Source organism: Protopterus annectens, chromosome 4.part0 (assembly GCF_019279795.1).
Source record: "Protopterus annectens isolate FY-2018-M chromosome 4.part0, PAN1.0, whole genome shotgun sequence".
Classification (NCBI taxonomy): domain Eukaryota; kingdom Metazoa; phylum Chordata; order Ceratodontiformes; family Protopteridae; genus Protopterus; species Protopterus annectens.
In genome coordinates this window covers 1,208,242,010-1,208,269,809 of record NC_056733.1, presented here as the reverse complement: position 1 = coordinate 1,208,269,809, position 27,800 = coordinate 1,208,242,010, and the positions used below count along the sequence as shown (strand labels likewise).

The 27,800-nt window shown below is 40.9% G+C and overlaps 1 protein-coding gene across 2 annotated transcripts in view; it reads right to left on the bottom strand.

Moving 5' to 3' along the window:
- Positions 1 to 27,800, bottom strand: part of JAKMIP2 (janus kinase and microtubule interacting protein 2) — a 1,408,623-nt gene that overhangs the window by 367,691 nt on the left and 1,013,132 nt on the right. For both annotated transcript variants that reach the window (XM_044069136.1, XM_044069137.1), the window contains exons 9-10: positions 26,702 to 26,842; positions 19,398 to 19,454 (exon numbers count right to left, since the gene is read on the bottom strand). In XM_044069136.1, the coding sequence (XP_043925071.1) occupies positions 19,398 to 19,454; positions 26,702 to 26,842 (198 nt within the window). The remainder of the gene's footprint in view (positions 1 to 19,397; positions 19,455 to 26,701; positions 26,843 to 27,800) is intronic.

Below are 27,800 nucleotides of genomic sequence, written 5' to 3'. Positions count from 1 at the left end.
ATTTATTTATTTATTGACATTTGTTAACCGGGTTTGTCCAACTGGGCTTGTGGCCCATTTTCAGTGGAGACCCAAGGAGAAAAGCTCCAGTAATACATTTTAAAACAAGTACAATTTTAAACAATATTGATATAATAGCAGTTATAGCAAAATGATTCACATATATGTTGGGTTACATGCATAAAGTTAAAGTTGCATTAAAAAGAAGCTAAGTAACAATTTTACATTGATATAGTTCAATAGGTCAACAATAAACATTTTTTGTTTGTATAAAATTGTGCAAATGCATAGTAGACACATTGGAGAGAGAGGTGTAATGAGGTACTAAGTATGGTCCTTTTGAGGGTACATAAAGGGAAGGAAGACTAGGTAGGGTCACGGCAAGGGCAGGTTCTGGAATTGAGAAAATAAGCTTTTAGTTCATTTTTAAAGTGTGAGGTGTGGGAGACTAAACGTAAGTAAAGGGGAAGTTTGCTCCAAGCATGGGCAAGGGAGTGTGTGTAGAGTAGTTTGCCTACTGACCTTTTTGGGTGGTAGATATCAAGTAATTGTTGGTTAGAAGTACAGAGGGTCCTGGACGGGATGCAGATGGAGACTAAGGAAGATAGAGATGGACAGAAGGATGGTTTATAAAGAATAGAGTGTAGCATATGAAACTGATAAGATAGCAGAAACTGGGGAAGTTCAAGCCATTGAAGAGAGTTTAAAGAAATGCACTGGTGTGAGTTGTATGGGGAGTTAGTAATGAATCTGGCTATTTTATGGTAAGTCTGTTGCAGTTTGTTTAGAGTGGAGGCCAGGATATTGGTAAGAACTGGGGCGGCATATAAGAGGAAGGGGAGGAGGAGTGCCTGGCCCAGGGTAAGTCTAGATTCAGGGGTTAGGAATTTTTTGTTCCGATATAGCAGACCTAGTTTCTGGTTTGTTTTTTTTATATATTGGAGTATGTTTAGGTTGAACTTGAGTTCGTCATCGATAATGACCCCTAGGAGTTTTGTGTGGGTGTCAGGTTGGATGTTTGTATTGTTACAAGATGTAATAAAAAAGGATGTTTTGTGATGAGAAAGAGAACGGGGAAGGAAAAGTAGGAGGTCTTTTTGGGATTTAGAATCAATAGGTTGTGAGAGAGCCATTGTTCAATGGATAGTAGGGCCTGTTGGGTCAGGGAGTGTAGTTCAGGAATGTTATTTGAGATTGATATAAGTGTGGCGTCATCGGCATACTGAATAAGGGAGGATTCTTTGCATGAGGTGTAAAGATCATTGGTGAAGATGTTAAACAAAAGGGGTCCCAAGATGGAGCCTTGGGAGCCATTTGACAGATTATTCCCTGCCAGATAGGTAACTATTAAACCAGGCAAGTGTGGAGGGGGATAGGTGGAGATTTGCGAGTTTGGATAGTAGTAGAGGATGAGAGACAGTATCAAAGGCTTTGGAGAGATCTAGGAAGAGACAGGAAATTAGTTTATTGTTGTCTAGGGCCTCTGCAATGATATGAGTGAAGGAGAGGAGGGCAGTGGTGGTGCTGTGGTGAGGACAAAATCCATGTTGGGTACGGGTAAGTAAGTGGTGTGTGAGGAGGTGATTGAGAAGCTGTGAGTGAATACATTTTTCTAATATCTTGGAGAGGGGAGACAGAATGGCAATGGGTTGGCAGTTTGAGGGGTCAGTGGAGTTTACACCTTTATGAAGAGGGATAGTGAAGAAATATTTCCAAAGGTTGGGGACAGTTGATTCCAGAATAGATCAATTAATTAGTATAGATATAGGATAGGCAATTGAGTCAGCAGCAAGTTTGAGGAATATAGGAGATAGATTGTCAGTGGAAGGAGAGCAAGGTTTTAGCTTGAGTAGTAGAGATTTGATGTAAGTAATGGGAACTGGCTCAAAAGAAAACAAAGTTGTGTTAGTGGGACTTGGAGAGGTGGGTGTCGAAGTAGAGTTTGGCTTAGAGGTTACCAGATTTTGGATAGAAGAGATAAAGTGTTTATTCAGGAGGGTAGCTGTTTCCTAAGAGAAAGAGTTAGGGTATGGGGAGGGATTAGAGGGCTTTCCAGGATAGAGGATGTTGTTGAGAGTTAACCAAAATTTTCGAGGATTGGATTTATTGTTAAGCTGAGCAGAGCTATAGTATAACTTTTTGTCATTAGTTGTATGTTTTTTTGCAAGGTTCCTCAGTTGTCTGTATTTTTGAAAAAAAGGTGGTTGTTTAGTTTTAGTCCAGGTTTTCCAAGCATAATCTCTATGTTTCATAAGGGACCTAGTCTCTTTGGAGAGCCAGGGAGCATGGTTTGATTTTACTCTGGTCTTCCTAGAGGGAGCTAAGGAGTTTAGAGTATTCATGAAGATGCTATTGAAAGTGCTTGCAGCATCGTTTAGGGGGAGGTGTTTTAGGATGGACCAATCTATGTTGTGGAGAATGGAGTAAAATTGGGGTGAAATGAAAGTCGATAGTTTTCGACAGTCTTTGATAAGGTGGGGTTTAGGAATATGGGAATAGTGTCTTAAGATGGTGGTAGGGAGATGATCACTGAGGGAGTCAGGTAAGGTGGTGGGATTGTGGTATTGGTGGGGGGAATTGGTAAGGATCCAGTCTATGATGGAGCTAGAAGTGGAATTTTTATGGAAGCGAGTGGGAGATATTATAAGTTGGTGGAAGCCGTGTAGGTGGATACTGAGTTGGGGGGAGTCAGTTGTGAGTTTGGACCAATCAATGTTGACATCACCAAGGATAAGTGTCTCATATGGTATGTTGTAGGAGAACCAGGATAGGATGTTTTCAAGAATGTGCAGATTGTTACCAGGAGGAAGGTAGATAGAGGCAATTGCAAGTTTTTTTGTGGAGATTCAGATGGCAGTTAAGGATGATGATTTCACCTGGGAGGAAGTCAGGAATTGGGGAAGGGTATGGTGAGAGGTTAAGAATTTTGAGTAGAGGATGGCCAGGCCACCACCTTTTTTTACAGGTCTATCAGATCTGAAGATATTATAACCTGGTGGGAGTATTTCACTATTTGAGATTTGTGGCTTGAGCCAGGTTTCAGATAGGGAGGGGATGTGAGGGGTATTGAGAGCTATCCATGAGTGCAGCTCAGTGACTTTATTTGCTAGACTCTGAATATTCAATGAGTAAATAGTTAAGTATTTGGATGGAGATGATTGTTGTGACTGAGGTTGGTGACTGTTAGAGGAGTAAGATGGGGGCAGTGTAGAGGTAGTTTTGGGGAGAGAAGAGGGGCCACGGTTGGGATGGATATCGCCAGAACAAAGTAGTTTTTTTTTTGTGAGGAGAGAGTGTGTAGTAGATGCTAGATGGAGTTTGTATAGTTTGCATAGTATATTAATAATTAGTAAGGCTATGGAAAACCTTCAGACCCTGGATCTAGCCCAGTTTGGTTCGATCAAGTGCAGATCATGCCTACTCAACCTGGTGGACTTCTTTGAGGAGGAAATCAAGGCAATGGATGAGGGTAAAATGGTGCATATGGCCTGCATTAACCAGGCTAAGGCATTTGATACAATACCCCACTCTGGCATTGTAAACAAGCTTACATAGTTAGGCATAAACCCCTCTGTTACTCACTGGATACCATCTGGCTCTCACATATGACCCAGGAAGTTAGAATAGGGGAGACCACCTCTATACAGAGGCTAGTCACTAGTGGTGTCTCCCAGGGCTCTATGCTGTTGTCTATTCCTTTTTGGCATCTACTTCTCAGAAGTCAAGGCCAATGTCAAAGACCTCTGGTGGACCATATTTGCAGATGATTGCAAATTTGAAGCAGTCATAGAATCCCCCAAGACATTAACATCCTATAGAAAGGACCAACACAAACAAATAACTGCTGCCAAAGCCATGACTTAAAATGCATTGCCAAGAAATGTACAATAGTACCCTTTGGGAAGTCAGCCACCCTAGGAGATTATCTTATCAACAGCACACCCTTAAGAGTAGAACCAGCAGTCAGGCATTTAGGTATGCATGTAGATAGTAATCTGGCTTTCAATCAACATGCGTCTAAGGTAGTAAGGAAATCATTCTATATTTCACAACTTATAAGCAAGGGCATGGCACCAAGGTTCAAGGAAGTCAACATTCCACAGTATTCAGTCCTCACCAGGCCCATCAATTGAATGAAATGCCCTCTTCAGTATGTACCTGACCAGGCACATGCAACAACTGTAATGTCCAGAGAGTTTCTTCACAAAAAGACCAAAGGGTGTAAACAGCATGTCCTATGCAGTTTGCGTGAAAGTACTATCTCTGTACTCTAGTTCCTACACACTGTTGAGAGGTGCTCTATGTCTGGCATACAAGACATCTTCCCATCCCACACTGATGGACCTTTTGCACCTCTGCAAAATAAACAGCATAAAATTACTCAATCAAGGCATTTAAACTTTGCTTGTGACATATATATGATACACTGGAGGGACAGGATTGTCTGTCATAGAATTACCCTTCTCCATGAAGCAGGGCTCTTCTCTAACTCTACTTAAGAGAAACCTGGATTAGTTGATGGGAAGTTGGAAATACACCTTGGATCTTGCAACTACGTCTCCGATGGACAGAGGCAGCCTGTACATCTTGCCCTAGCTTGCATGTGCCCCTTAAAATAACCTTTACGGCACAACAATTTGTAGGATATAATTGAGATGGTTTACTAGGCTTATAAAGGCACCAGTGGTCATTAGCCTAGTACACACCTATGACCCTATGTGGGGAAAAAAAAAAAAAAACAGGATTACAAAGTTAATACATCTTGTGCCATGGGTGGGGGGGTCATAAGATGAGATGTAGCACTGATGGCTAGCTCCATCATCCTTGGAGAGGGTATTTTACTTCCTTTTGCAGCATGGTGTACTCTGGTGAAGGCCAGGGGGAATTTGGTTTGGTCTTTTGTAGACTATCTGAGGATCACATCTGCAAGCCAGAATGCTTAACTGCACATTGCAGTGAACATAATATTGACATTTTTTTTTCACTTTTACTTTCTGTTAAAGTTCATCCTTACCCTGCAGGCAGGGTGCAATTTTACCCCTTAATTAAACTTAGAATAATGAAAATTTATGCATACAATAAAAACATAAACAGAATTACATGGCTGGATACTGTAATGTCATGCAATATCTAGCACAATAAGTGATCTGTTGTTTTCTTGCCCATGAGCCTGCAATCCATTTGTTAGTCTAGAAACTGCATTTGTTTTTATTTCGAATTAATTTGTTGCACTGAAATACTGTACATATGATGCCATTAGACCTGGCAAGCTTGCTGCTTTTCAGTTGCATACCTAATGCATAACTTATATTCAGAGAGTGCGTGGATAACGTCTTGTACTGCTGTCATAGAAAAAAAGTAGTTGTGTACACTTAGCATAAATGTAGATGTTCAAGTGTATTCACTGTTGCAGTCATCACATTTGGGTTTTTTGCTTGCAGTTGCCCTCAGTCAGCCTGATTATCAAAGTCTTGGATCCAGCATCGGTTGCATCTTCCATGACGTCAGGTAGTCAGGGGTATAAAGCATGCAGCCGATGCCATTACATCAGTTTTTCTTGCCCCAGAAGTCAGGTGCCCCCATAATGGGAAGCAATTATATACAAGGTTACACCTCCAACAAAAAAGCAAATACACCAAAAAGCTTTAAGCTTAGTAAACACGAATAGAGGTATAGCCAACAGAAGTCAGAGGGCTGGAGGGATGATAACCAGGACTGCAACAGTGAATACACTCGAACATCTACATTTATGGTAAGTGTACACAACTGTACTATGTTCTTCATGTTTCAATGTTGCAGTCATCACATTTGGGTAGATTCCCAAAGCTAAGGATGAGAGGACGAAATTAGATAGCATTAGGACTAGCTATAAGGCCCTGCAAGACTGCAGTGGCAAAGCCAGCTCTGGATTTAGAGAAAATTGGCAAATGGTAATGCTTGGTGAAAGTATGTACAGAACTCCAGGTAGCAGCTTCTAGGATGTCCCTGTTAGGGACACCTCTGAGAAAGGCTGTGGAGGTAGATGCAGCCCTGGTTGAATGTGGTCTTATACCCTGTGGGGTAGGTTTTCCATGGTGCTTATAGCAGAAATTAATGCAATGGCCTATCCATTTAGAAATGGTTTGTTTTGAAATGGCCTTCCCCTCTGCCCCTGCAGCAAATGCAACCAGCAGTTATTCAGATTTCCTGAGAGATTTAGTCATGTCCAAGTTAAATACAAGTTGTCTGTGCACATCTAAGGAGTGCAGTATACGTTCCCCTTTGTTCTGAGGTTGGCAAATGAATGGACTGATTAAGAGCCACACTGGATACCACCTTAGGCATGAAAGAGGTATTGGTCCTGAGGGACACCTTGTCTGCATGAAAGATGATGAAAGCCTCCACTGCCATATGGGCCTGTAATTCAGACACCCTTCTTGCTGAAGTGATTGCTAAAAGGAAGGCTGTTTTCCAAGAAAGGAATTTTAACTCTGCATTTGCAGCTGGCTCAAAAGGAGGGAGAGCGAGTTTTTCCAATAGAAAGTTAAGGTCCCAGGCTGGATTTGGGGCTCTCCTGGGTGGTCCTTAGTTTTTGGCCCTACTGAGGAACTGCTTGAGCAGTGGATGAGAGAAGAGGGGTGGTTCTGTGTTGTAATGAGCTGAAATGGCTGAGGCATGACTTTTGATGGAGGAAAAGGAAAGTCCCTTGTGGAGCATCTGAGTTAAATATTGAAGAATCTGAGGTAAATTGGGCATTGCTGTTCCCATCCCCTGAGTTTGGTTCCAGGAACAGAATCTTTTCCATTTGTCAACATAAGATTTTCTAGCACTAGGCCTCCTTGCCTCCAGAATGACATCCAACACTTGCTTACTGAGGGATGGTAATGGCGAGATCAGGTAATTAGCGAGGCTGCCAGGTTCAGGGTTTGAAGCTGAGGGTGCACAATCTGGCCCTCCTGCTGGGACATCAGGGTAGGGGTTTGAGGCAGGTGCCATGGTGCCAGCAGTGATACACTGCGCAAGAGGGGGTACCAGTGTTGGCGTGGCCAGTTTGGTGCAATCAGTATCGTCCTTGGTTTGTCCTGTTTGATCTTTAGTAGTACCTTGGAGAGGAGAGGCAGAGGAGGAAAGGCATAAACTGATACGTTTTTCCAGGTGAAAGACAGAGCATCCACTTTCCAAGCTTGTTTTTGGGAAGTCCTTGTGCAGAATTTGTCCAATTGGCAGTTCTGGGAGGGAAGCAAACAGGTCTATCTCTGGGCTCCCCCATTTGTTTCTCAACATGTTGAATATCTTTGGTTCCAGTTTCCACTCGTGGTTCCATGAGATTTCGGCTTAGTTCATCTGCCAGTGTATTTAGCTTTCCTGGCAGGAATTGAGCCTGTAGGTGCACTTGGTAGCCAAAGGCTGTGTTCCACAGAGCCATGGCTAGTCTGCAGAGAGGGTATGAGTGGGTTCCCCCCCTGCTTGTTTATGTACCACATAATAGTGGTGTTGTCCGTCTTTACCATTAATTGTCCTGGAAGAATGTGGTCCTTGAAGGCTGTCAGAGCATTCTGTACAGCTAACATTTCTTTTTGATTGATATGCAGGTGCATTTGACTTGGGTTCCATTTGCCCTGAATGCACTTCCCCGCCAAGTGAGCCCCCCATGCATAGTCTTTTATGCCTGTTGTTTGGGTTTGGGCTGCAGGAGGTAGAGTGAATGGAAGTCCCTTGTTTTGGTGGTTTTGTGCTAGCCACAAAGGAACCAAATCTGTAGACAGGTGTATGAAGGTATAGATTGAATCATTTGCTTCTATATCTGAGAAAACAATACAATTTTTAGATTTTTTAGATACCATTGTAGTCTTGCATGCAGTCATGTGAATTAGGAGGAGAGAGGGAGAGGCCAAACCCCAAGGCTTGCAGTATTTGCCTTGCAGATAGCAGGGTCTTGGTGGCCAGTACTTTGAAGTAGGCTGTCAAATGAACTTGTTTCTCTGGCATGAGTTATGCTATCTGGGAAGTTGTGTTCAAGCTTGCTCCCAGGAATACAATTTGTTGGCAGGGTACAAGATGTGATTTCTTTTCATTTATGGTGTACCCCAGAGAAGCTAGCAATTTTTGTACAAACACCAGATGATTCAATAGTATGTCCTGGCTTTCTGCCTGAATTAGACAATCATCCAGGTATGGGTATACATGAATATTTCTTTGCCTGCTAAATGCAATGACTGGAGCTAGGCACTTTGTGAATACCCTGGGCGCAGTAGATAAGCCAAAGGGCAGTGCAGAAAACTGACAGTGCATGAAGCCTGCTTTGAAGTGTAGGTATCTTCTGCAGGATTCCCTAACAGGGATGTGCAGGTAGGCTTCCTTTAAATCCAATGTTGCCAACCAGGCATCCTTGCCTAGCATAGGAAGTAACTGGTGAAGAGTTAGCATCTTGAATTTTGGGATCATCAAAAATGTGTTTAGAATAGAGAGGTCCAGGATAGGATGCCAGGAGATGTCTTTTCTGGAACCAGGAAAAGTCTTGAGTAGAAACCTTGTCCCCTTTCCTCTTCTGGGACAGTTTGAATAGCCCTGATACTTAAGAGGGAGAGAACTTGCTTTCGACCCTCTGCCCACTAATTTGGGGGTAGATCTGGCCAACCGTTTAGGGTTGGTAAGGTGTGAAAGTGGAATTTGTATCCTTGGGAAACTATATTTAAAGCCCATTTGTCCTGTGTAATGAGTTTCAAATTTTTTGCCTGCAGGGCAATCTTTCCCCCTAAAGGAGCAGTCAGTTGAGCAGGGCTTGGAAGTTTTAAAGTTAAGTCACTGAGACAGTTTACTATAGGGGGAGTCTTACTACTCCCTGTTTTGGGAGTGGGAGCCCCCCACTGCTTAGTCCTGTGAGTACCTTGGGACTGAAGCCTGGGTGTTCTGCTGGTTCTGGGTTTGGACTGAGAAGGCCTGGAAGAGGCAGGAAAGGACCAATTCATAGAGGGCCAATGCCTACTAAATCTGGGAGGCTGTACTTACAGGAAATCTTTAACAGTTTGCATAGATTTAGCTTTTTCCTCCATCTTTTTAAGTATTTCTTCTGCTTTTTTGCCAAACAGGCGGTCCTGGTTTAAGGGAGCATTCAGCAATTTAGCTTTAACATGATCTGGCAAAGATTACTCCTTAAGCCAAGCATGCCTGCTAAGTACAGACCCAGTGACAGCAGCTCTGCAAGATGCCTCTAGTGAATCAAAACCACATTGCAAAGTATGTTTACCAACTTGTTCAGCAGAATTCATTAAATCCTGTAAATCTTTATTTACAGCACAGTCAGGAATCAATATCATTTTGTGTTTAAGCAATCCAATAATATGCTACTGATACTTTAACATATGAAAGTGGCAGTTTAAGGCCTTAATGGCCAAGGTTGCAGAAGTGTATACCTTCTTACCCCATCTATCCAGTGCCCTGGAATCTATATCAGAGGGAGTAGGATTTTTGGCAGTAGTAGCCTTAATGCCCTTGGGTCCCTGTGACATGATCTCAGGGTCCGCAGTAGGATTTTTACAAAGGAACTTGTGAGAGTCAGGAACCCTGTAATATCTATCTGGTTTCCTGGGAGCAGGAGGTAGAGAGTCAGGGGCCAAGTTAGATTCCGAAAAAGCATTAACAATGTCCACTACGGAGAGGGGGTAGCTAAAGGCCTGTGTTGGGCCAGGAGTAAGAAATCTCTAAGCCTCTTTTTAGAGTCAGAGTAATCCTGGTTTTCCCAGCGAAAATGCTCTCTAAGAGTATGCAAGGTTTCACCAAAAGAGAAATCCACTGGAGGGGAAGCAGACGGAATGGAGTCCTCTGCATCAGAATCCTGATAGGTAGAAAAGGGTAAATCCTGGTCCTCAGAGGAAACAGAAATTTCAGTATCCTGATCAGAAGAATCATAAGCAAACTCAGTCCTAGGTCTCTTAGAGGGGTGAGGTTGGCTTCCCCTGATTAATGTAATAAGGTCTTCGGCCATTCTTATCATTTGTTTTTTAGGCATAGAGGCCTGATCATGCGGTCTGGTCATTGGTTTTCTAGGCATGCATCGAGGTTTAGGCCTTGAAGAAGAAGATGGCATTGGTTTAATATGCATGTCAGTAGGCCTGAATACACCCTCAGAAGTTGGTGCCTGCTCAGCGAATCCGGACCCATCCAAGGTAGAGACATCTGCAGGTTCCACAGTTGAAACATCTCGCAGCATACCGGACTCTGAATGAGTCTCAGTAGAGGCCTGTGAATCTGAAGTAGCAGGTATCAGGGGCTGCGACAGCGCCTCACTGAGTACCAGTGAACTGGCGACTAGCTTAGGAGAAGCATCATCGGCAGCTTTGGACCTTTGCAGTCTGTCTCTGTCTTTATCTTTGCGTGTTTTCAGAATATCAGTAGTCGGCTGGCTTACTGAAGCCATTTCTGGGTAATTGAACTGAGTACCAAAAATATAGAAGCATAAATATACCGACGACAAATAGTTTGTTGCTTAAATAAGGCGCAAAACCGACAGCGATGTACGTCGTGGTCAGGGCCTAGGCAAGGAATACAATACGAATGAAAATCTTTATGAAGTATTTGCTTTCCACAAGAAATACAATTATTGACTTTTACTGACATCAGTTTAGAGCAAGAAAAAGTTTCCCCAACGGGGTACTTAGCTAAGTTGAAGACTTTGGTTCTGAAACTCGAAAACGAAAATTTCAGGAGTCGGCCGACCAGCACTTGCGAAATGCTTCTGCTTCGGGCACTGCACGGCAAGAAAGACTGATGTAATGGCATTGGCTGCATGCTTTATACCCCTGACTACCTGACACCATGGAAGATGAGACAGGAACCGATGCAGGACCCAAGACTTTGATAATCAGGCCGACTGAGAGCTACTGCAAGCAAATAACCCAAATGTGATGACTGCAACAGTGAAACACGAAGAACATACATAATTACAGTAATAGCAGTAGATGTAAAACTTGTTGGCCTTTAAATCTGTCAACATGATGTTCCTGTGTCTTGGGCTCACACACTGTGTATACTGTCATCTAGACACCTGGTATCACCCAAAACACAGTATTGGGTGCCAGTATCACAGTATCACACGTAAATTAGTAAGTACAGCTGGCCTATGTACAGCGATGCAGCAGCCATGAACTGGCGATGCTTCCATATAAAATCCGAGTAATAACTCTGGTTACTGATCTTGATAGTTTATCCAGTTCATAACATTATAATGTTCTAGTTGTTCACTTTTATTCTCGACTACAGACAGGAGTGTTCAGCTGCATTTGTGCAGGTATGAAATTCCTGCAACGGTGGCTTTTGTGTAACATGTCACATGTGATGCTAGTCATCCAAACCACATTTAACAGTGCTAGTACTTGTCAGGAAGAGACTTAAGCACATACAGCTACTGTTCACTGCTACCTTGGCATGACCACTAGCTGCTGTACCCAGATAAGCTTCACAAAGTATCAGGAGGGAGCAAAAGCTGAGTGCATTGCAGCATTACCTTTACAAATAGCACACACACACACACACACAATGATTTCCAGGATGGGCTAATAATACCTTTTCAGTACCACCATCCCCTCCTGCTTCTATAGTACCACATTCCATCAGGCAGACAAATCTGGCACTCTGAAGCCAAATTACTAGTCACTGTTAAAATAAATATCCTACTAGTATGGGCAGGTGTATCAAAAATCAGCAATTACCACTACACACTTCAGTAATCATCCAGACACAAATACACATTTGTAGTGAAATAATATAATACTTTACTTACAATTATGTAAATCACAAAGATAATTAAACATACAGAAACGTACATTTTTGTACAGGAGAATTAAAATAAAATTGTTGAACACAACCTTATCTTCTGAAAAAGGCTATCTAGCTGTTCCTTCTCTCTATTACCAATCTAAGTGACTGCAATTTGGTATTTCTAAATTTTGATTTTTTTTTTTTTTTTTTAACATTTGAAAGAACACATGCAAGAGCATGTCAAATCAAGGTCACTGTGTACCTGGAAGCAGGCTTTCTTTCTTTTTCTTTTAATGCACATGCAAAATTTTCTGTAAGGTCCCGGTTTGTTTCAAGGATCATCAAAACAGAAAAGAAAGTGAGATTAACTGAAGCACATTTCTTAACAGATAGGGTCATAGTTACCTGCTGATAATTCAATGGGATCTCCTGGCACAAATCAACACTGGTAGATATTCAGCTAGCCCGAAATCCATTGGAAAGTTACACTAGCAAAGTCAGCCATTTAAATCTGTGCCCTAAATTTACCTAGACATTTCTAAACCCTTTATGGCAATATTGCTTCTCTGAGAGGAAATAACAAGCCTGACTAAACCGTGTGTGTGTGTGTGTGTGTGTGTGTGTGTGTGTGTGTGTGTGTGTGTGTGTGTGTGTGTGTGCAGGTTCAATCACATGTTCAAAGTGCAGACATGCATATATGTCTGAAAATCTAAAAACACTTTCATCCCCAGTATCTTGGCTGTATCTTTACCAAAAAATACACTTACTTAAAACCCTAACTTCTGTACAGATTTATACATTTGCATACTGCTTATTGATGTTTTCTTTCCTCTAATGTGTAGCTTTCTATCCTTTTGACACTTCATGCAACATCTCCTACATTTGTAGTATTCTAAGACAGGGCACTCCTGTCTGTACAGCTCGGAAATCTGAAGTATTCCAGGATAGAGAACTCCTGTCTCTATATATCCTACATGCGGAGTATTCCAAGATGGAGAACTCCTGTCTCTACATCTCCTACATGTGCAGAAGTCCAAGATGGAAAACTCCTGTCTGTACATCTCCTACATGTGCAGTATTCCAGGACGGACAACTCCTTTATGTATATCAGCTACATGTGCTGTATTCCAAGACCGAGAACTCCTGTCTGTACATCTCCTACATGTGCAGTATTCCAAGACAGAGAGCTCCTGTCTGTACATCACAGACATCTACAGTACTCCAAGATGGAGAACTCCTGTCTGCAAATCTCAGACATCCGCCATATTCTAGGACAAAGAACTCCTGCCTGTACATCTCGTACATATACAGTATTCCAGGACACAGAGCTCCTGCCTGTACATCTCGTACATATTTAGCATTCCAGGACACAGAGCTCCTGTCTGTACATCTCTACATGTGCAGTATTCCAGGACATAGAGCTCCTGTCTGTACATCTCAAACATATTTAGTATTCCAGGACACAGAGCTCCTGCCTGCACATCTCTACATGTTCAGTATTCCAGGACACAGAGATCCTGTCTGTACATCTCTACATGTGCAGTATTCCAGGACACATGGCTCCTGTCTGTACATCTCTACATGTGCAGTATTCCAGGACAAAGAGCTCCTGTCTTTACATAGCTACATGTTCAGTATTCCAGGACACAGAGATCCTGTTTGTACATCTCTACATGTGCAGTATTCCAGGACACATGGCTCCTGTCTGTACATCTCTACATGTGCAATATTTCAGGACACAGAGCTCCTGTCTGTACATCTCTACATGTGCAGTATTCCAGGACACAGAACTCCTGTCTGTACATCTCTACAAGTGCAGTATTCCAGGACATAGAACTCCTGTCTGTACATCTCTACATGTGCAGTACTCTAGGACAAAGAGCTCCTGCCTGTACATCTCGTATATGTGCAGTATTCCACAACACAGAGCTCCTGTCTGTACATCTCTACATGTGCAGTATTCCAGGACACAGAGCTCCTGCCTGTACATCTCTACATGTGCAGTATTCCAGGACACAGAGCTCCTGTCTGTGCATCTCTACATGTGCAGTATTCCAGGACACACAGCTGCTGTCTGTACATCTCTACATGTTCAGTATTCCAGGACACAGAGCTCCTGTCTGCACATCTCTACATGTGCAGTACTCCAGGGCACAGAGCTCCTGTCTGTACATCTCTATATGTGCAGTATTCCAGGACACAGAGCTCCTGTCTGTACATCTCTACGTGTGCAGTATTCCAGGACACAGCACTCCTGTCTGTACATCTCTACATGTGCAGTATTCCAGGACACAGCACTCCTGTCTGTACATCTCTACATGTGCAGTATTCCAGGACAATGAGCTCCTGCCTGTACATCTCATACATGTTCAGTATTCCAGGACACAGAGCTCCTGCCTGTATATCTCTACATGTGCAGTATTCCAAAATAGAGAACTCCTAGTTGTATCTGACTGCAGGACTCAAAACAGTTTACAAAAGAAGCAAGAAAGGATACTATTACAGAACACCTCAATGCTTTTATTTCTGACTGAAGTAATCATGTTATCAACCTATTAATCACATTAGCCCCTTTTCATAAACCTTACTAAGGAAATGCTTTATTCCCGCACAAGACAATAGTTTCATTAACTTCTTAACCATGTTCGGCGTGACAAATGTAAAAGCATATTTTGATTAGGCTAAGAAAAACAGGAATTATTATCTATATGAGGTGAACATCAGATGGATGTCTGGCAGTCTGTTTTTCAAACTTCTTCTTCTTCTTTTGGCTTCTCCCGGTTAGGGGTCGCCACAGCGGATCACCTGTCTGCTCATGACTGGCAGTGTAGTTTTACAGTGTCGAGTTGCCAGCCCGGCGTGCAGTCTATTTTTCAAACTAAGCTTCAATAAAACCAACTAATCAAACATGTGACCTTTCGAATGCCATATTTCTGAAGTGTAGTGTAACACAGAAATGATTCAATGGCAGTGGTAAAATGTACAGCCATAAGATTTGTTATATTTACTTTACAAGAATAACTACTTCTGATACATACATAGCAATTTGGGTTTTGTAATGAGATTATAAGATTATTGTTTTTTTTTTGGCAGCCCATTTTAGAAGCTGCAGTAAATGAAATTTCATTTATTTATTTATTTATTTGCAGTTTCTTTGCCAGGATAGTCCATTGGGCCACTGGAGCCCATTTTCAATGGAGTCCTGGGGAGAAAAGTTCCAGAAAAATATAAATAGATAGTGAAAGAAGCACAAATACATGAAATACATTTCAAATAAGAGATATACATATTGCTCACTTACATATGGTCCATAGTACAAATCCAATAGTACACAAATGCAATGGTAGACATTTAAAAAAATATGTTTCATAAGACAGAGAGGGAATATTTATCTTCTTCTTTCGGCTTTTCCCGGTTAGGGGCCGCCACAGCGGAACACTATATATATATAGATATATATATATATATATATATATATATATATATATATATATATATATATATATATATATATATATATATATATATATATATATATATATACACACACACACACACACACACACACACACACACACACACACACACACACACACACACACACACACACACACACACACACACACACACACACATTTTTAATATACATATATATGTATATATACAGAAAAGTGTTTACAATTGAGATAATTTTGTAGTAGTTAGTAGATTCCTTGAGATATATTGCAAAACATAACGAAATTTAGTAGGTAGTGATAGGCGGCAAATGAGTATAAACAAATTAGGAAGTGAGTGTAGTCAAAATTAGGTAGGATGGGAGCAAGAACATATCCATTGTGAAGTAAGGTGAGAATGCAGTGAGGTTTTGAGGAAGGGGAGATTATTGGTGATGCGGATGGAGGAAGGGAGAGAGTTCCAGAGGCGTGCAAGAGAGAAGGACATTAGTTGATTCCCTGCTGGACGTGTTGGTTTGTGTAATTTAATTAGGTTTTGGGAATTGGATCTTAAGATTCTCTCTGGTTTGTGCATTTCAAAGGTGTTTGCAAGGGAGGGGCAGAGGGATGGGTTCTGAATGAGTTTGTGTGCTTGAATGAGCTGGGTATATGTGAGGAGGTTTGGTAGTTCTAGCCAATTTAGTTTGTGAAGGGAATTGCAGTGATGTGTAGAGGCTCTATGACCTGCTGCAAATTTGGATATTTTGTTATAACAGGATGAGATGTTTGATTTGAGGGAAGCTTGTAGGCTGGTAGGGATAGATGCACCATATAAGAGGGATGGGATGAGGTATGTGCTGGCTAAAGTTATCCTGGTGGTGGGTGAGAGAAAGAGTCTGTGGCAGTAAAGCATACCAAGTTTTTGGTGGGTCTTTTTGATATTTGATTGCAGATACTTTTCAAATTTTAGATGATTATCGATAATAACACCTAGAAGTTTTGTTTCTGAGACAAGTTCTAGGGTGGCATTATTTTGCTGGTTATTATGAAGGATTGTGTGTCAGGGAAGAGGTTTTGGAGGTACTGAATAACATGAGTTTTGTTTTGGTAACATTGAGGGCTAGATGGTTATCGAGCATCCACTGTTAGTGGCAAAGAAGGTGGCTTGAGTTAGAATACTGAGAGTTGTAAGGGAAGGGGAGAGACAGATTATAGTAGAATCGTCAGCGTATTGTACGAGGCTGGAGTGAGGGATGGCATGATAGAAATCATTTATGAATATATTGAATAATAGGGGGCCTAGAATGGATCCTTGGGGGGATGCCTGTGGATGTACTGAGGAAGGGTGATATAGCTTTTTTCCATTTAACTGCTTGTTGCCTGTTTGTCAGGTAGCTTGAGAAATACTGGGTAGAGGTAGGGCTTAAGTTAAGTTTAGAGAGTTTGGTGAGAAGCAGGTTGTGGGAAATTGTGTCAAATGCCTTAGAGAGGTCAAGGAAAAGAGTGGATACAATGTGGCCAGAGTCACAGGCTTTGTTGATTATTTCGAGGAAGGAGAGTAGGGCTGTGGAGGTACTATGGCCTGGTCTAAAACCATGGTGCATGGGGGTAAGAAGCTGGTTGTTGATCAGGTAGGGTAAGAGTTGCTGATGGACACACTTTTCAAGTAGTTTGGAAATAGAGGACAGAATGGCGATAGGGCGAAAGTTTGGAATGTCATTGTTATTGCCGCCTTTATGGAGAGGGATGATAAAGGCTTTCTTCCAAAGTTGGGGGACGTGGCATTGTAGGATAGACCGATTTATTAGTATAGTGATGGGCAGGATGATTATATCGGCAGCAATTTTCAAGAAGTAGGAGGGGACTTCATCTGGGGCATTGGAGCCAGGTTTTAGTTATTGTAAGAGTTTTTTTATGGTAGATGTGGAGATTCAATAAAATTACTTTTTCTGAACCACACTCAATCCATATGGGATGGTATAGCATAACTGGGAACATTAAAATCTGGAGTTAAAATAATCCACAGTTTCAAAGTTTTGTAAGGGGTAGCTATACTGAGATATATGGCCATAATTATGATACAGAACCAGAACTGTTCAAAGCACTTTGTCTTTTTATCCTAATTCATGCAACCTCTTTCAAAACACTCGACAAATATGGTTGTTCAAAACCTGCATTTTTGTGTTGCTTCTGTGTAGAACCCTTTTTGGATGAGCTATGAAAAACTATAGTTGTGTGCCATACAAGATGGAAAACAGCTTTGTTTAAAATGTGAGCACAGAATGTGAGTACTATGCCATTTAGACAGATGTTTAACCTTCATTTTCAAATGTAGTCTACCCCATTTATTTCCATTTCCATGTATTAATTTATTGATACATGCCACTGTACAGTCTTTGGAGATACATATTAGCAAACGGACTGTTAGGCAACCCTTGAGGCAAAAAGAAATTAAATAAATAAAATAAATAAATGATAACTTGTGCTTATTACCTCTAAAGCCAAACTCCGCACATTGGCCTAAGGGAAATCAACACTTATTCCAAAATCATAATGTTACTCAAAAATAACTTCTTCATCCAAGCCAAATATTCCTGTTTCAACACAGGCCATATCACCTAAGTCACCTATCTTCTCTTCAAATCTCTTCTCCTGTCTCAAGATTTACTGAAGACTGACCCTCTTAGAAACTAATATATATATTATACATTACACTCTGCTTGAATGTACATTGCCCTGTGCTTGTTCACTAGAATGTATATACACTGTTTTTTATGTAATTAGTGTAAACTACTCTGTTATTACTTAGATTTCTGTATTTTTGTTTGTGAAATGTTTTGCATTTCACCTGGGATGAACCTGAAATTGGTCAGTATTGATCAGTGCACTACCCTGGTAAATATACCTTTATAAATATTAATCTGTGGGCCCAATTTTTGATACAAAATAAAGGCACAAGTATTTCATATAAAAGATAAAAGTTCCAACTGAAATATTTCACCTCATGTTCTTGCAATTTCAAGACTGTAACTGCTACTTCCAGGAGAAAGATTAACGTGTAAAAAAAAAGGGTGTAAATCTGGGACCTATTCCAGTGTGTATGTTTGTGCTATTGTGTGTGCTTAGCAATAATACTAATGTGCTGGCTGACCTGCTACTGTAATACACGGACTAAAGGGTATCACTGCACAGGAACAAAGAAAATTAAAGCACTTTTTCCTTTTCTTTTCTGCAAGAATGTTAAGAAGAGTTAATAAATAAAGATATACACAAAGATCCCTAATAGACTTCAAGAGATCAGCAGAGAAACTAATATATCTTTAGCTGTAAACGTATGCTTAACATGGAGTTGGAATTAGTCAAATGGACTATGCAGGTTACAGAATACAATCTGCATAGTATAAAGATATGTTTTTGTGTCTTTCGGCTTTTCCCAGTTAGGGGCTGCCACAGTGGAACTCCAGTCCGCTAATGACTGGCAGTAGATTTTTACGTGCCGAGTTGCCAGCTCTGACGCACAACCTTCAACGAAGGTATGCCCATTCATGCATGTCTCCACATAGAAGACGCTTTAGCTGAGAATCGAACAGGACAACGTCGTACTGTGAGGCGACAATGCTACCACAGCACCACCACCGCTGTGCATAGTATAAAGATATAATCCTGCCAAACACGCTTCATTCTTGCAAAGCACTGTGGTTTATTTTACATCATAATACAATCTGTATGGCATAAAGATGGAATCATGCCAATCACACCATTTTTGCCAAGCATTGTGATTCTAGTATAAGGTCAGGATGGCACTGCCCAGCCAAGCCAAAAAACTACTTCTGACTGGATTTTTTTGAATACTCATCCTGTGGCTATTAGGACCCTTAGAGCAGGTAGTTAGTGTGTATGTCTTCTTGCTTGTTGTTCGCTGATGAAAGAAAGATCCATAGAGGGCTAAGTGCTATATTGACTGATATGAGATATGAGCTTGTCTTCTGACAATCTGCCGCACAAAAGGCATGTTAGTTAACATTAATAAATGCCCATATGTTATGCTGTAGGACATTAAACCTGTATGTAGTGTTTCTCAATGCATTTGCTAAAATTACAGCAGTTACTATTAATAAAACTTTAAATATACCAGAGCAGAGTAGTGCCACCATAACCCAAACTGCAGGGGTGTGACTACATTTTTATGATACATAACATGTCATAGTCAGCAAAAAAAATATTTACCTTGATTGGCTTTGAACTTCTTTTATGTCTCTTGCGTCTAATTAATTTTTCTCTGTCCTGGACAAAAAACAAAACTGCATGTCATTTCATAAGCAGGATTCAAATATCTAAGTTATATATGTGACATTAGACTGAAAGCTCTGTGATACTGACTGAAATACATTAAGAACAACATAATTCATGTGATACCCTAATATAAAACTATGCAACAATTTGATTCCATTTTTTCATATGCACACACATGCACATACACATTCATGATTATATAAGTGTAGTAGCCTTGTATGCAAAATAGATTAGTATAAAACTGGTCCTTTTATTAATGAGGTGAAACATCATAGTGCTAAGTTCTTAACGGTTTGCTCCATGGTGCAAAGTGATGAAGCACTTACTACAGAACTAGTAATTAGGATTTGAGTTTCAGCAGTGTGTCTGATGGGAGTTGGCCAGAGAAGTTGGGAAGTGTCCACTGCTCTTCCTCCTATCTCAGGTTAGGGGTATAACAGGATATCAGCATTTTGAGTGACTCCTTGTGGAGGTAAAAGACACAGGGTCTCAGAATCAAAGGAACACATAGCAGCAGGACATAGCATCTGACAATGCAGAGGTGTCTAAAGAACACTGGTGCCACTGCATGCATACCACAACGTGCATTGCATCATAGCCTGAATTCATAATGGGTGGGGACATTTAGCACGAATAAAAAATCTTAGCATGCATATAACGCATAAAGAATATCAACTAACTCTGTCTCTTTACACTGAAATGATGCTAATAACAATGAGTGGTATTCCTACCTGGAAAGGTAGAACCCCTACAGATTGTAATATGGACTGCTGCACCAAGTGGGGCATATGAACAAATGGGTCAGATGATGACCAGGATAGACAGATATTCAAAGTGATGGGAGCTTACTGAAAAAATGAAATCATTTGAAAATATAAACAGGAAAACACAGATCACTTAGTAGATCATAACACCTTTTATTGATTAAAATATAAATCAGTGAATATACAATACAAGGACAGAGTTCTAAACCTTTATATGTGACATAGGGAGCCCCACAGGGATCGGTATTGGGTTTATTATTATGTAACTTAGTTTTTTTTAGCTATTTATTGCAAATTCCATTTTGCAATAAATTCTGGATGAACAAATCCACAGAAAGCTGAAGTGTTATGGGGATATGAATAGATACTTGCCTAAGATAGAAAAAATGGGCAGAGAAACTAATATTAAATTTAGTTTGCATAAAGGTAAAATATATTTCAAAAAGATACCAAAACAACCAGTATTATTACAATATACCATTAGAAGTACATTTTTAATTTAATTTAACATTTGTTAACTGGGAAAGTCCGACTTGGAACAAAGCCAATTTTCAGCGGAGGCCCAGGGAGAAGGGCTCCAGATGCATGTCTTTGTAACATGGGAGGAAACCCACATGAACGCAGGGATGACATGCAGACTCCGCACAGAAGGCACCCCAGCCAAGAATTGAACCGGAGAACCTCTTGCTGTGAGGCGACAATGCTACCGCTGCACCACTGCGCCATCTATGAATACAAGAATGTGGGTATTATAATAATAACATGTAGCCAGGCATTTACAAATTGTGTTAATTAAAGAGCGACAAAAGCAATGGAACAGCTAGGTCTAGTAGGAAAACCATCTCCTTAAGACAAGAAAAGTATATGGTTGAGCTGCATGAAACATACATCAGACCCATCTTGGAATATAATGCTTTCTATATTTAAAAAAAAAAAAATTAGTAACTAGATTAGAATCAGTACAGAGAAAAATTCATGAAGAAAATAATATCTTTGAAATGACAGATGTCAAAAGTTAAAACATTTTACAGTTCACTACCGACACATCAGAGAAAAGTTAATGCATACAATGCATTCAAAGATGATATGCTACAAATGATTCACAATTTAGAAGTAAACGCCAACATTAAAACTCTGACATACTTGTAATTTCAAGCTAAAAGGATGAAAGGACATTGGCAAGAGAACCATATAACACAGAAAAGACCTATTTTATGCAACAAATTGGCAAATTGGATAAGGATGGAAATGCATTAATGTTTTTTTTTCAGAATAAATTAGATGAATGGAAGGGCCCTCAAGTTTATAACCAACATTTTGAGGAGTCAGCATTCCTGGATAGCTTCAGGGGTAGAATGATATAAAATTAACTTATGAACTGATGAACACAGTACAGTTCAAATGTCTACCTTTTGTAGGCATTGAACATGGGAAATGTTCAATAACATATGCTAGAAAGAAATCCAAGTGACATAAATAGTGAGAAAAGAAGTTGGGATTCTATTTGGAAAATGTAAATTCTCTTACACTGGCACCATATATCTTCAACCTCTTAGAGCAAAAAATCTGGACAAAGCCAAAAATAATGGGGGTAACTTCTTCTTCTTCTTCTTTCGGCTGCTCCCCTTAGGGGTCGCCACAGCGGATCAACTGTTTCCATTTCTTCCTGTCCTCTGCATCTTGCTCTGTCACACCAACCACCTGCATGCCTTCTCTCACCACATCCATAAACCTTATCTTAGGCCTTCCTCTTTTCCTGTTACCTGGCAGCTTCATCCTTAGCATCTTTTTCCCAATATACTCTGCATCCCTCCTCAGCACATGTCCAAACCAACGTAATCTTGCCTCTCTGGCTTTGTCTCCAAACCTTCCAACCTGGACTGATCCTCTAATATACTTATTACTAATCCTGTCCATCCTCGTCACACCCAGTGCAAATCTTAACATCTTCAGCTCTGCCACGTCAAGCTCTGACTCCTGCCTTTTTTGTCAATGCCACTGTCTCCAACCCATATAACCTAGCTGGTCTTACTACCCTCTTGTAGACCTTCCCTTTCATTCTTACTGGTACTCGTCTGTCACAAATCACTCCTGACACTCTTCTCCACCCATTCCATCCTGTCTGTACTCTCTTCTTCACCTCTCTTCCACACTCACCATTACTCTGAACTGTTGATCCCAAGTATTTAAACTCATCCACCTTCACCACCTCTACTCCCTGCATCCTCACCATTCCTCAATCCTCCCACTCATTCACAGACATATATTCTGTCTTAGTCCTGCTGACCTTCATTCCTCTTCTCTCTAGAGCATATCTCCACCTCTCCAGGGTCTCCTTCACCTGGTCCCTACTCTCACTACAGATCACAATGTCATCTGCAAACATCATAGTCTACGGGGACAACTGTCTGATCTCGTCTGTCAACCTGTCCATCACCATTGCAAATAAGAAAGGGCTCAGACCTGATCCTTGATGTAATCCCACCTACACCTTAAATGCATCCATCACTCCCACCGCAGACCTCACCGCTGTCACACTACCCTCGTACATATCCTGTACCACTCTTACATACTTCTCTGACACTCCCGACTTCCTCATACAATACCACAACTCCTCTCTAAGCACCCTGTCATATGCTTTCTCTAAGTCCACAAAGACACAATGCAACTCCTTCTGACCTTCTCTGTACTTCTCCATTAACACTCTCAGAGTAAACATCGCATCTGTAGTGCTCTTTCCTGGCATGAAACCATACTGCTGATCACTAATCATCACTTCCTTTCTTAACCTAGCTTCCACTACTCTTTCGCATAACTTCATGCTGTGACTGATCAATTTAATCCCTCTGTAGTTACTACAGCTCTGCACATCACCCTTATTCTTAAAAATCTGTACCAAAACACTTTTCCTCCATTCCTTAGGCACCCTCTCACTTTCCAAGATTTCATTAAACAATCTAGTTAAAAACTTCACTGCCATTTCACCTAAACACCTCCATGCTTCCACAGGTATGTCATCTGGACCAACAGCCTTTCCATTCTTCATCCACTTCATAGCTATCCTTACTTCCTCCTTGCTAATCCACTGCACTTTATGATTCACTATCCACACATCATCCAACCTTCTCTCTCTCTCTCTCTCTCATTCTCTTCATTTATCAGCCCCTCAAAGTACTCTTTCCATCTTCTCAACACACTCTCCCCGCTTGTGAGTACGTTTACCTCATTATCCTTTATCACCCTTACCTGCTGCACATCTTTACTATCACGGTCCCTCTGTCTAGCTAATCAGTACAGGTCCATTTCTCCCTCCTTAGTGTCCAACCTTTCATACAACTCTTCATATGCCTTATCCTTAGCCTTCGCCACCTCTCTCTTTGCCATGCACCTGATTTCCTTATACTCTTGTCTGCTTTCTTCATCTCTCTGACAATCCCACTTCTTCTTTGCCAACCTCTTTCTCTGTATACTCTCCTGTACTTCTTCATTCCACCACCAGTTCTCCTTGTCCTCCTTCCTTTTTCCAGCTGTCACACCAAGCACCTTTCTAGCCATCTCTCTTACTAGCTCTGCTGTAGTTACCCAGTTATTCGGTAACTCTTCACTGCCACCCATTGCCTGTCTTAAGTCTTCCCTGAACTCCACCTCACAATTACCCTTTTTCAATTTCCACCATTTGATCCTTGGTGATGCCCTCACACTTCTCCTCCTCTTCTTGATCACCAGTATCATCCTACAAACCACCATCCTATGCTGCCTAACTACACTGGGCAACAAAGGCCCAAAAATAGGGACAGTTTTGAAATATTGCTCTTACAAATTTAGAAAGTAGACAGAATAACAGGTTTTGCATTAGCATGAATTTTCTGAAGGGTATGAAGTCTGAAACTCAAATGTCTGTCATTATTTTCTGACTTAAATCTAAAATGATTTGCCAATGATTTGATAGAAAACCACAATTTTATGAGAAATGGACCAAAATATGAGGCAAAAATCTGGACATTTTGCAAAAATCTCTACAGTTGAGAGGTATGGCAGAGGTCTGCAACAGTATGTGCTATTATGGATGCCTATGCCTTGAGCATAGGAGTTTTAAGTCAAGAAAGAGAACTAGCCACTGAGAGGGAACCTATATGAAGTACCCAAGTACATACTCCCAGTAGTGTGGACCCAGGAGAAAGATAAATTACTTAAACTGTGGTCTGTTAGTATAGCTTACACGTGAACTCTTCTATGAGTTAGTTGCACCCAATAAGGGCCTCTGTAATTTTAAATCTGCTCATGGAGACATACTTCCCTGATAATGAGCAAAGTGCATTTAAGAAACCACTAATTATCTGGTGCATATTACTTTTCCTATAGCACAGAATTTGTTGCAATTAAATATTCTCACATCATTCATTTATCTTCTACAACACTTTACAGGGAAAGGGCAGAAGGAAACGAGAACAAATAAAACTGCGGAGCAGAGACAGAGTGAGGACAGGGAGTGGGGGAGGATGGAGAGGAAGAGAGGTATATGGTGTATGTGTATGGATATATCCTTCAAAGCATAACCATCCATTGAAATATCATAATACTGAACCTACAGTCAAACCTACAATCATAAAAAAATATATATATTTAAAAACTTCTTTTTTGCAGAGGGGCAAGCCCCCCTGCAGCTGCCATACCCCCAGATAATTATATATACTAACTCTGAGACTGGACTACAGTGAGGAAGAGACATATTTCCTCATCCCCACTGTACCACAATCTCATTTTGAAAAAGCCAGTAGGGTTAGATCAGCTGAATTTTGATCAACTGACCTGGCTCTTTCATTCATCGATGAAAAGCCACATTGACGAAAAATAGTCACCCATATGCTTTGGTACTGGAAGTTCTGTGCTACTGGTCCTTACTTCATGATCATTTTCTTCAACTCAAACAGCAGAGAACAGAAAGCACCGTTCGCCACCAATGTCATCCTTGTATACAGCACAAGGTTGTGAGCTGCTAATTCTAACATCACTAGTTGCAAGCTGTATAATTCTGCTCCTAACCAAATAACTGATCTTTGGTTACTCATGAAAATAGACAATTTTGACTGCTGGTCTTACTTGATTTGCAAATGAATAAAATAACATCGAACCTGATTGACTTCTTTGAATCAGTCTCCAGAGCCGTGGACAAGGGTAAAGTGGTCCACACAGCCTATCTGGACCTTGCCAAGGCCTTTGACACCATCCCCCACTCTGGAATCATACATAAACTTACTAAACTGGGCATTAATCCCTATGTCACTTGATGGTTTGCCAACTGGCTTACTGACAGAACCCACAATGTAAAAGTAGCCAACTCCAAATCCAGCTCCAGACAAATGACAAGTGGAGTACCTCGGGGTTCAGTCCTTGGACCGCTCTTGTTTGGCATCTAATTCTCTGAAGTACAGGCCAACACTAAGGGACTCTGGCTAAAAAAGTTCGCAGATGACTGCAAACTGGGAGCCATTATTGAATCCCCAAATGATGTGGATATTCTATAAAAGGGCCTAACAGAAACAGATGCTTGGTGCCAGAGCCATGGGCCCAAGCTCAGTGCCAAGAAATGTATAGTTATCCCCTTTGGGAAGAAACATGTACCCATGAATTACCACATAGGTGACAGTACACTAAACCGAAAGTGTGATAAGAGACTTAGGGACACAGGTGGACAGTGGTCTCACCTTCGATAACCACATCACCACAACAGTCAGGAAATCCTATGTGGCACACTTCATCACTAACAGCGCTTTATCCAGAAAAAAGGAGGTCATTGTCCCACTGTACTCATCCCTCATTAGATCCATTATAGAATACAACGCCCCGTTTGATATGTACCTCTCAAGACATCTGCAACAACTGGAAAGGCCACAGAAATACCTCACTAAAAGAATCACAGGCCTAAAGCAGATGTCCTATGCTGACCGTCTAAAAAAACTCCACCTATACTCTGCCGCATATCGTCTACTCAGAGACAATCTCTGTCAAACCCAGAGCTGTTGGACATACTACACTTAAAGAAATCCCAATCCCTCAGAGACACGCGCACCAGGGATCTAAACCTTGTCATCACAATGAACAAAACATGCTGGAGGGATAGGTTCCTGACCCAGAGACTCCCCATACTCTGCAATAGACTGCCCATACATGTCAAGCAGAGCGCCTCCTTGGCCCTCTTCAAAAGGAACCTTGATGATTGGATGGGAGATAGGAAATTCACTCCATGGATGACGTCAGTCACCCTGCTAGACAGGGGCCCAGGGAGGTAAATACTGTGGGAAGAAATAAGCCAGGGAATTGTTATGGCTAGGCTTGTATAGGCCCTAGGGCCGATAGCCTAGTACCAACCTATGAATCTATAAACAGAAAGACAGCATATTATTTTCAAACTGAAGTAATAAAAATTTTCTGGAAAAGGTGCTTGTTGTTTGACTGCTGTTGCTCAGCACTTACCCTTGTTAAGTCGTCAATAATATTCTGCTGTTCAATGACCTGCAATTTCAAGAATTCGACTTCCTGCTCTTCATGGGCTTGATCCAGATCATTGAGGGACCTCAGCTTTTTCAATGGTGGGTGGGAGGCTACTTTCTCTTTCTACATACAGAGAAGCAAAACAAAATACAGTTAGAAATAAGCAAAAGTAAACTATAGAAGCAATGATTAAAGTAATACAGTAAGTACAGTTTGGCCTTATAAACTATCTATTAAGATATTCATCATTATTTGCCACAGAATTAAGGCAAAAAAACTGACAATGCAACTTACAGATGAGACTCTGCATGCAGTAACAGATATTCACAGGAGACATACACTGTAAGGGAAAAACTAAGGGACACATGTCCAGATCTCACTTCTGCCAATTGTTCTGACACACACAATTAAATGTTTCATTAATATATAATACAAAAATTAATTTTATAATATATTTAAGTAGTCAAAACTGCACTTCTTAAAATCATAAGTTTTAAATCTGACACAAATTTTCTTTTTAAATATTCTACTGGATGGCATCTAGCACTCTCAGATTATAAAATTGTTGTAGTTGTCATCTTGTTGGATTCTTTTATGACAAGTGTAATTTTAAAGACCTGTTTTCTGAGCTCATTTTAGATAGCAAGAGACTAGCTAAATTGGGTCTATGTCAATTTATTGAAGGTTCATTCCCACAAACCTTTGTTTATCGAATCATATACAGTGAACATTCACTTCTGCGAACATTCAGTTTAATAAATTACTTTCTCAGGGAAAGTAACAAGTTGCCCAGCATTTGAATTTCACACAAAGCACACTATTTCAAACCCACCCTGCTGGGGAGCTGTGCCCCCACCCCATCCCCAACTATATATACCAACTTCGCGATCACACTACAGTAGAGAAAAGTGCAAATTTCTAATGATGGGCAACTCGTTACTTTCCCTGGGAAAGTCATTCATTGAACTGAATGTTCGTAGAAGTGAACTTTCACTGTATATGATTCGATGAACAAAGGTTTGCGGAAATGAACCTTTGATAAAATAATACAGTCCCACAAAATCAGTAGATCTTCATTGTC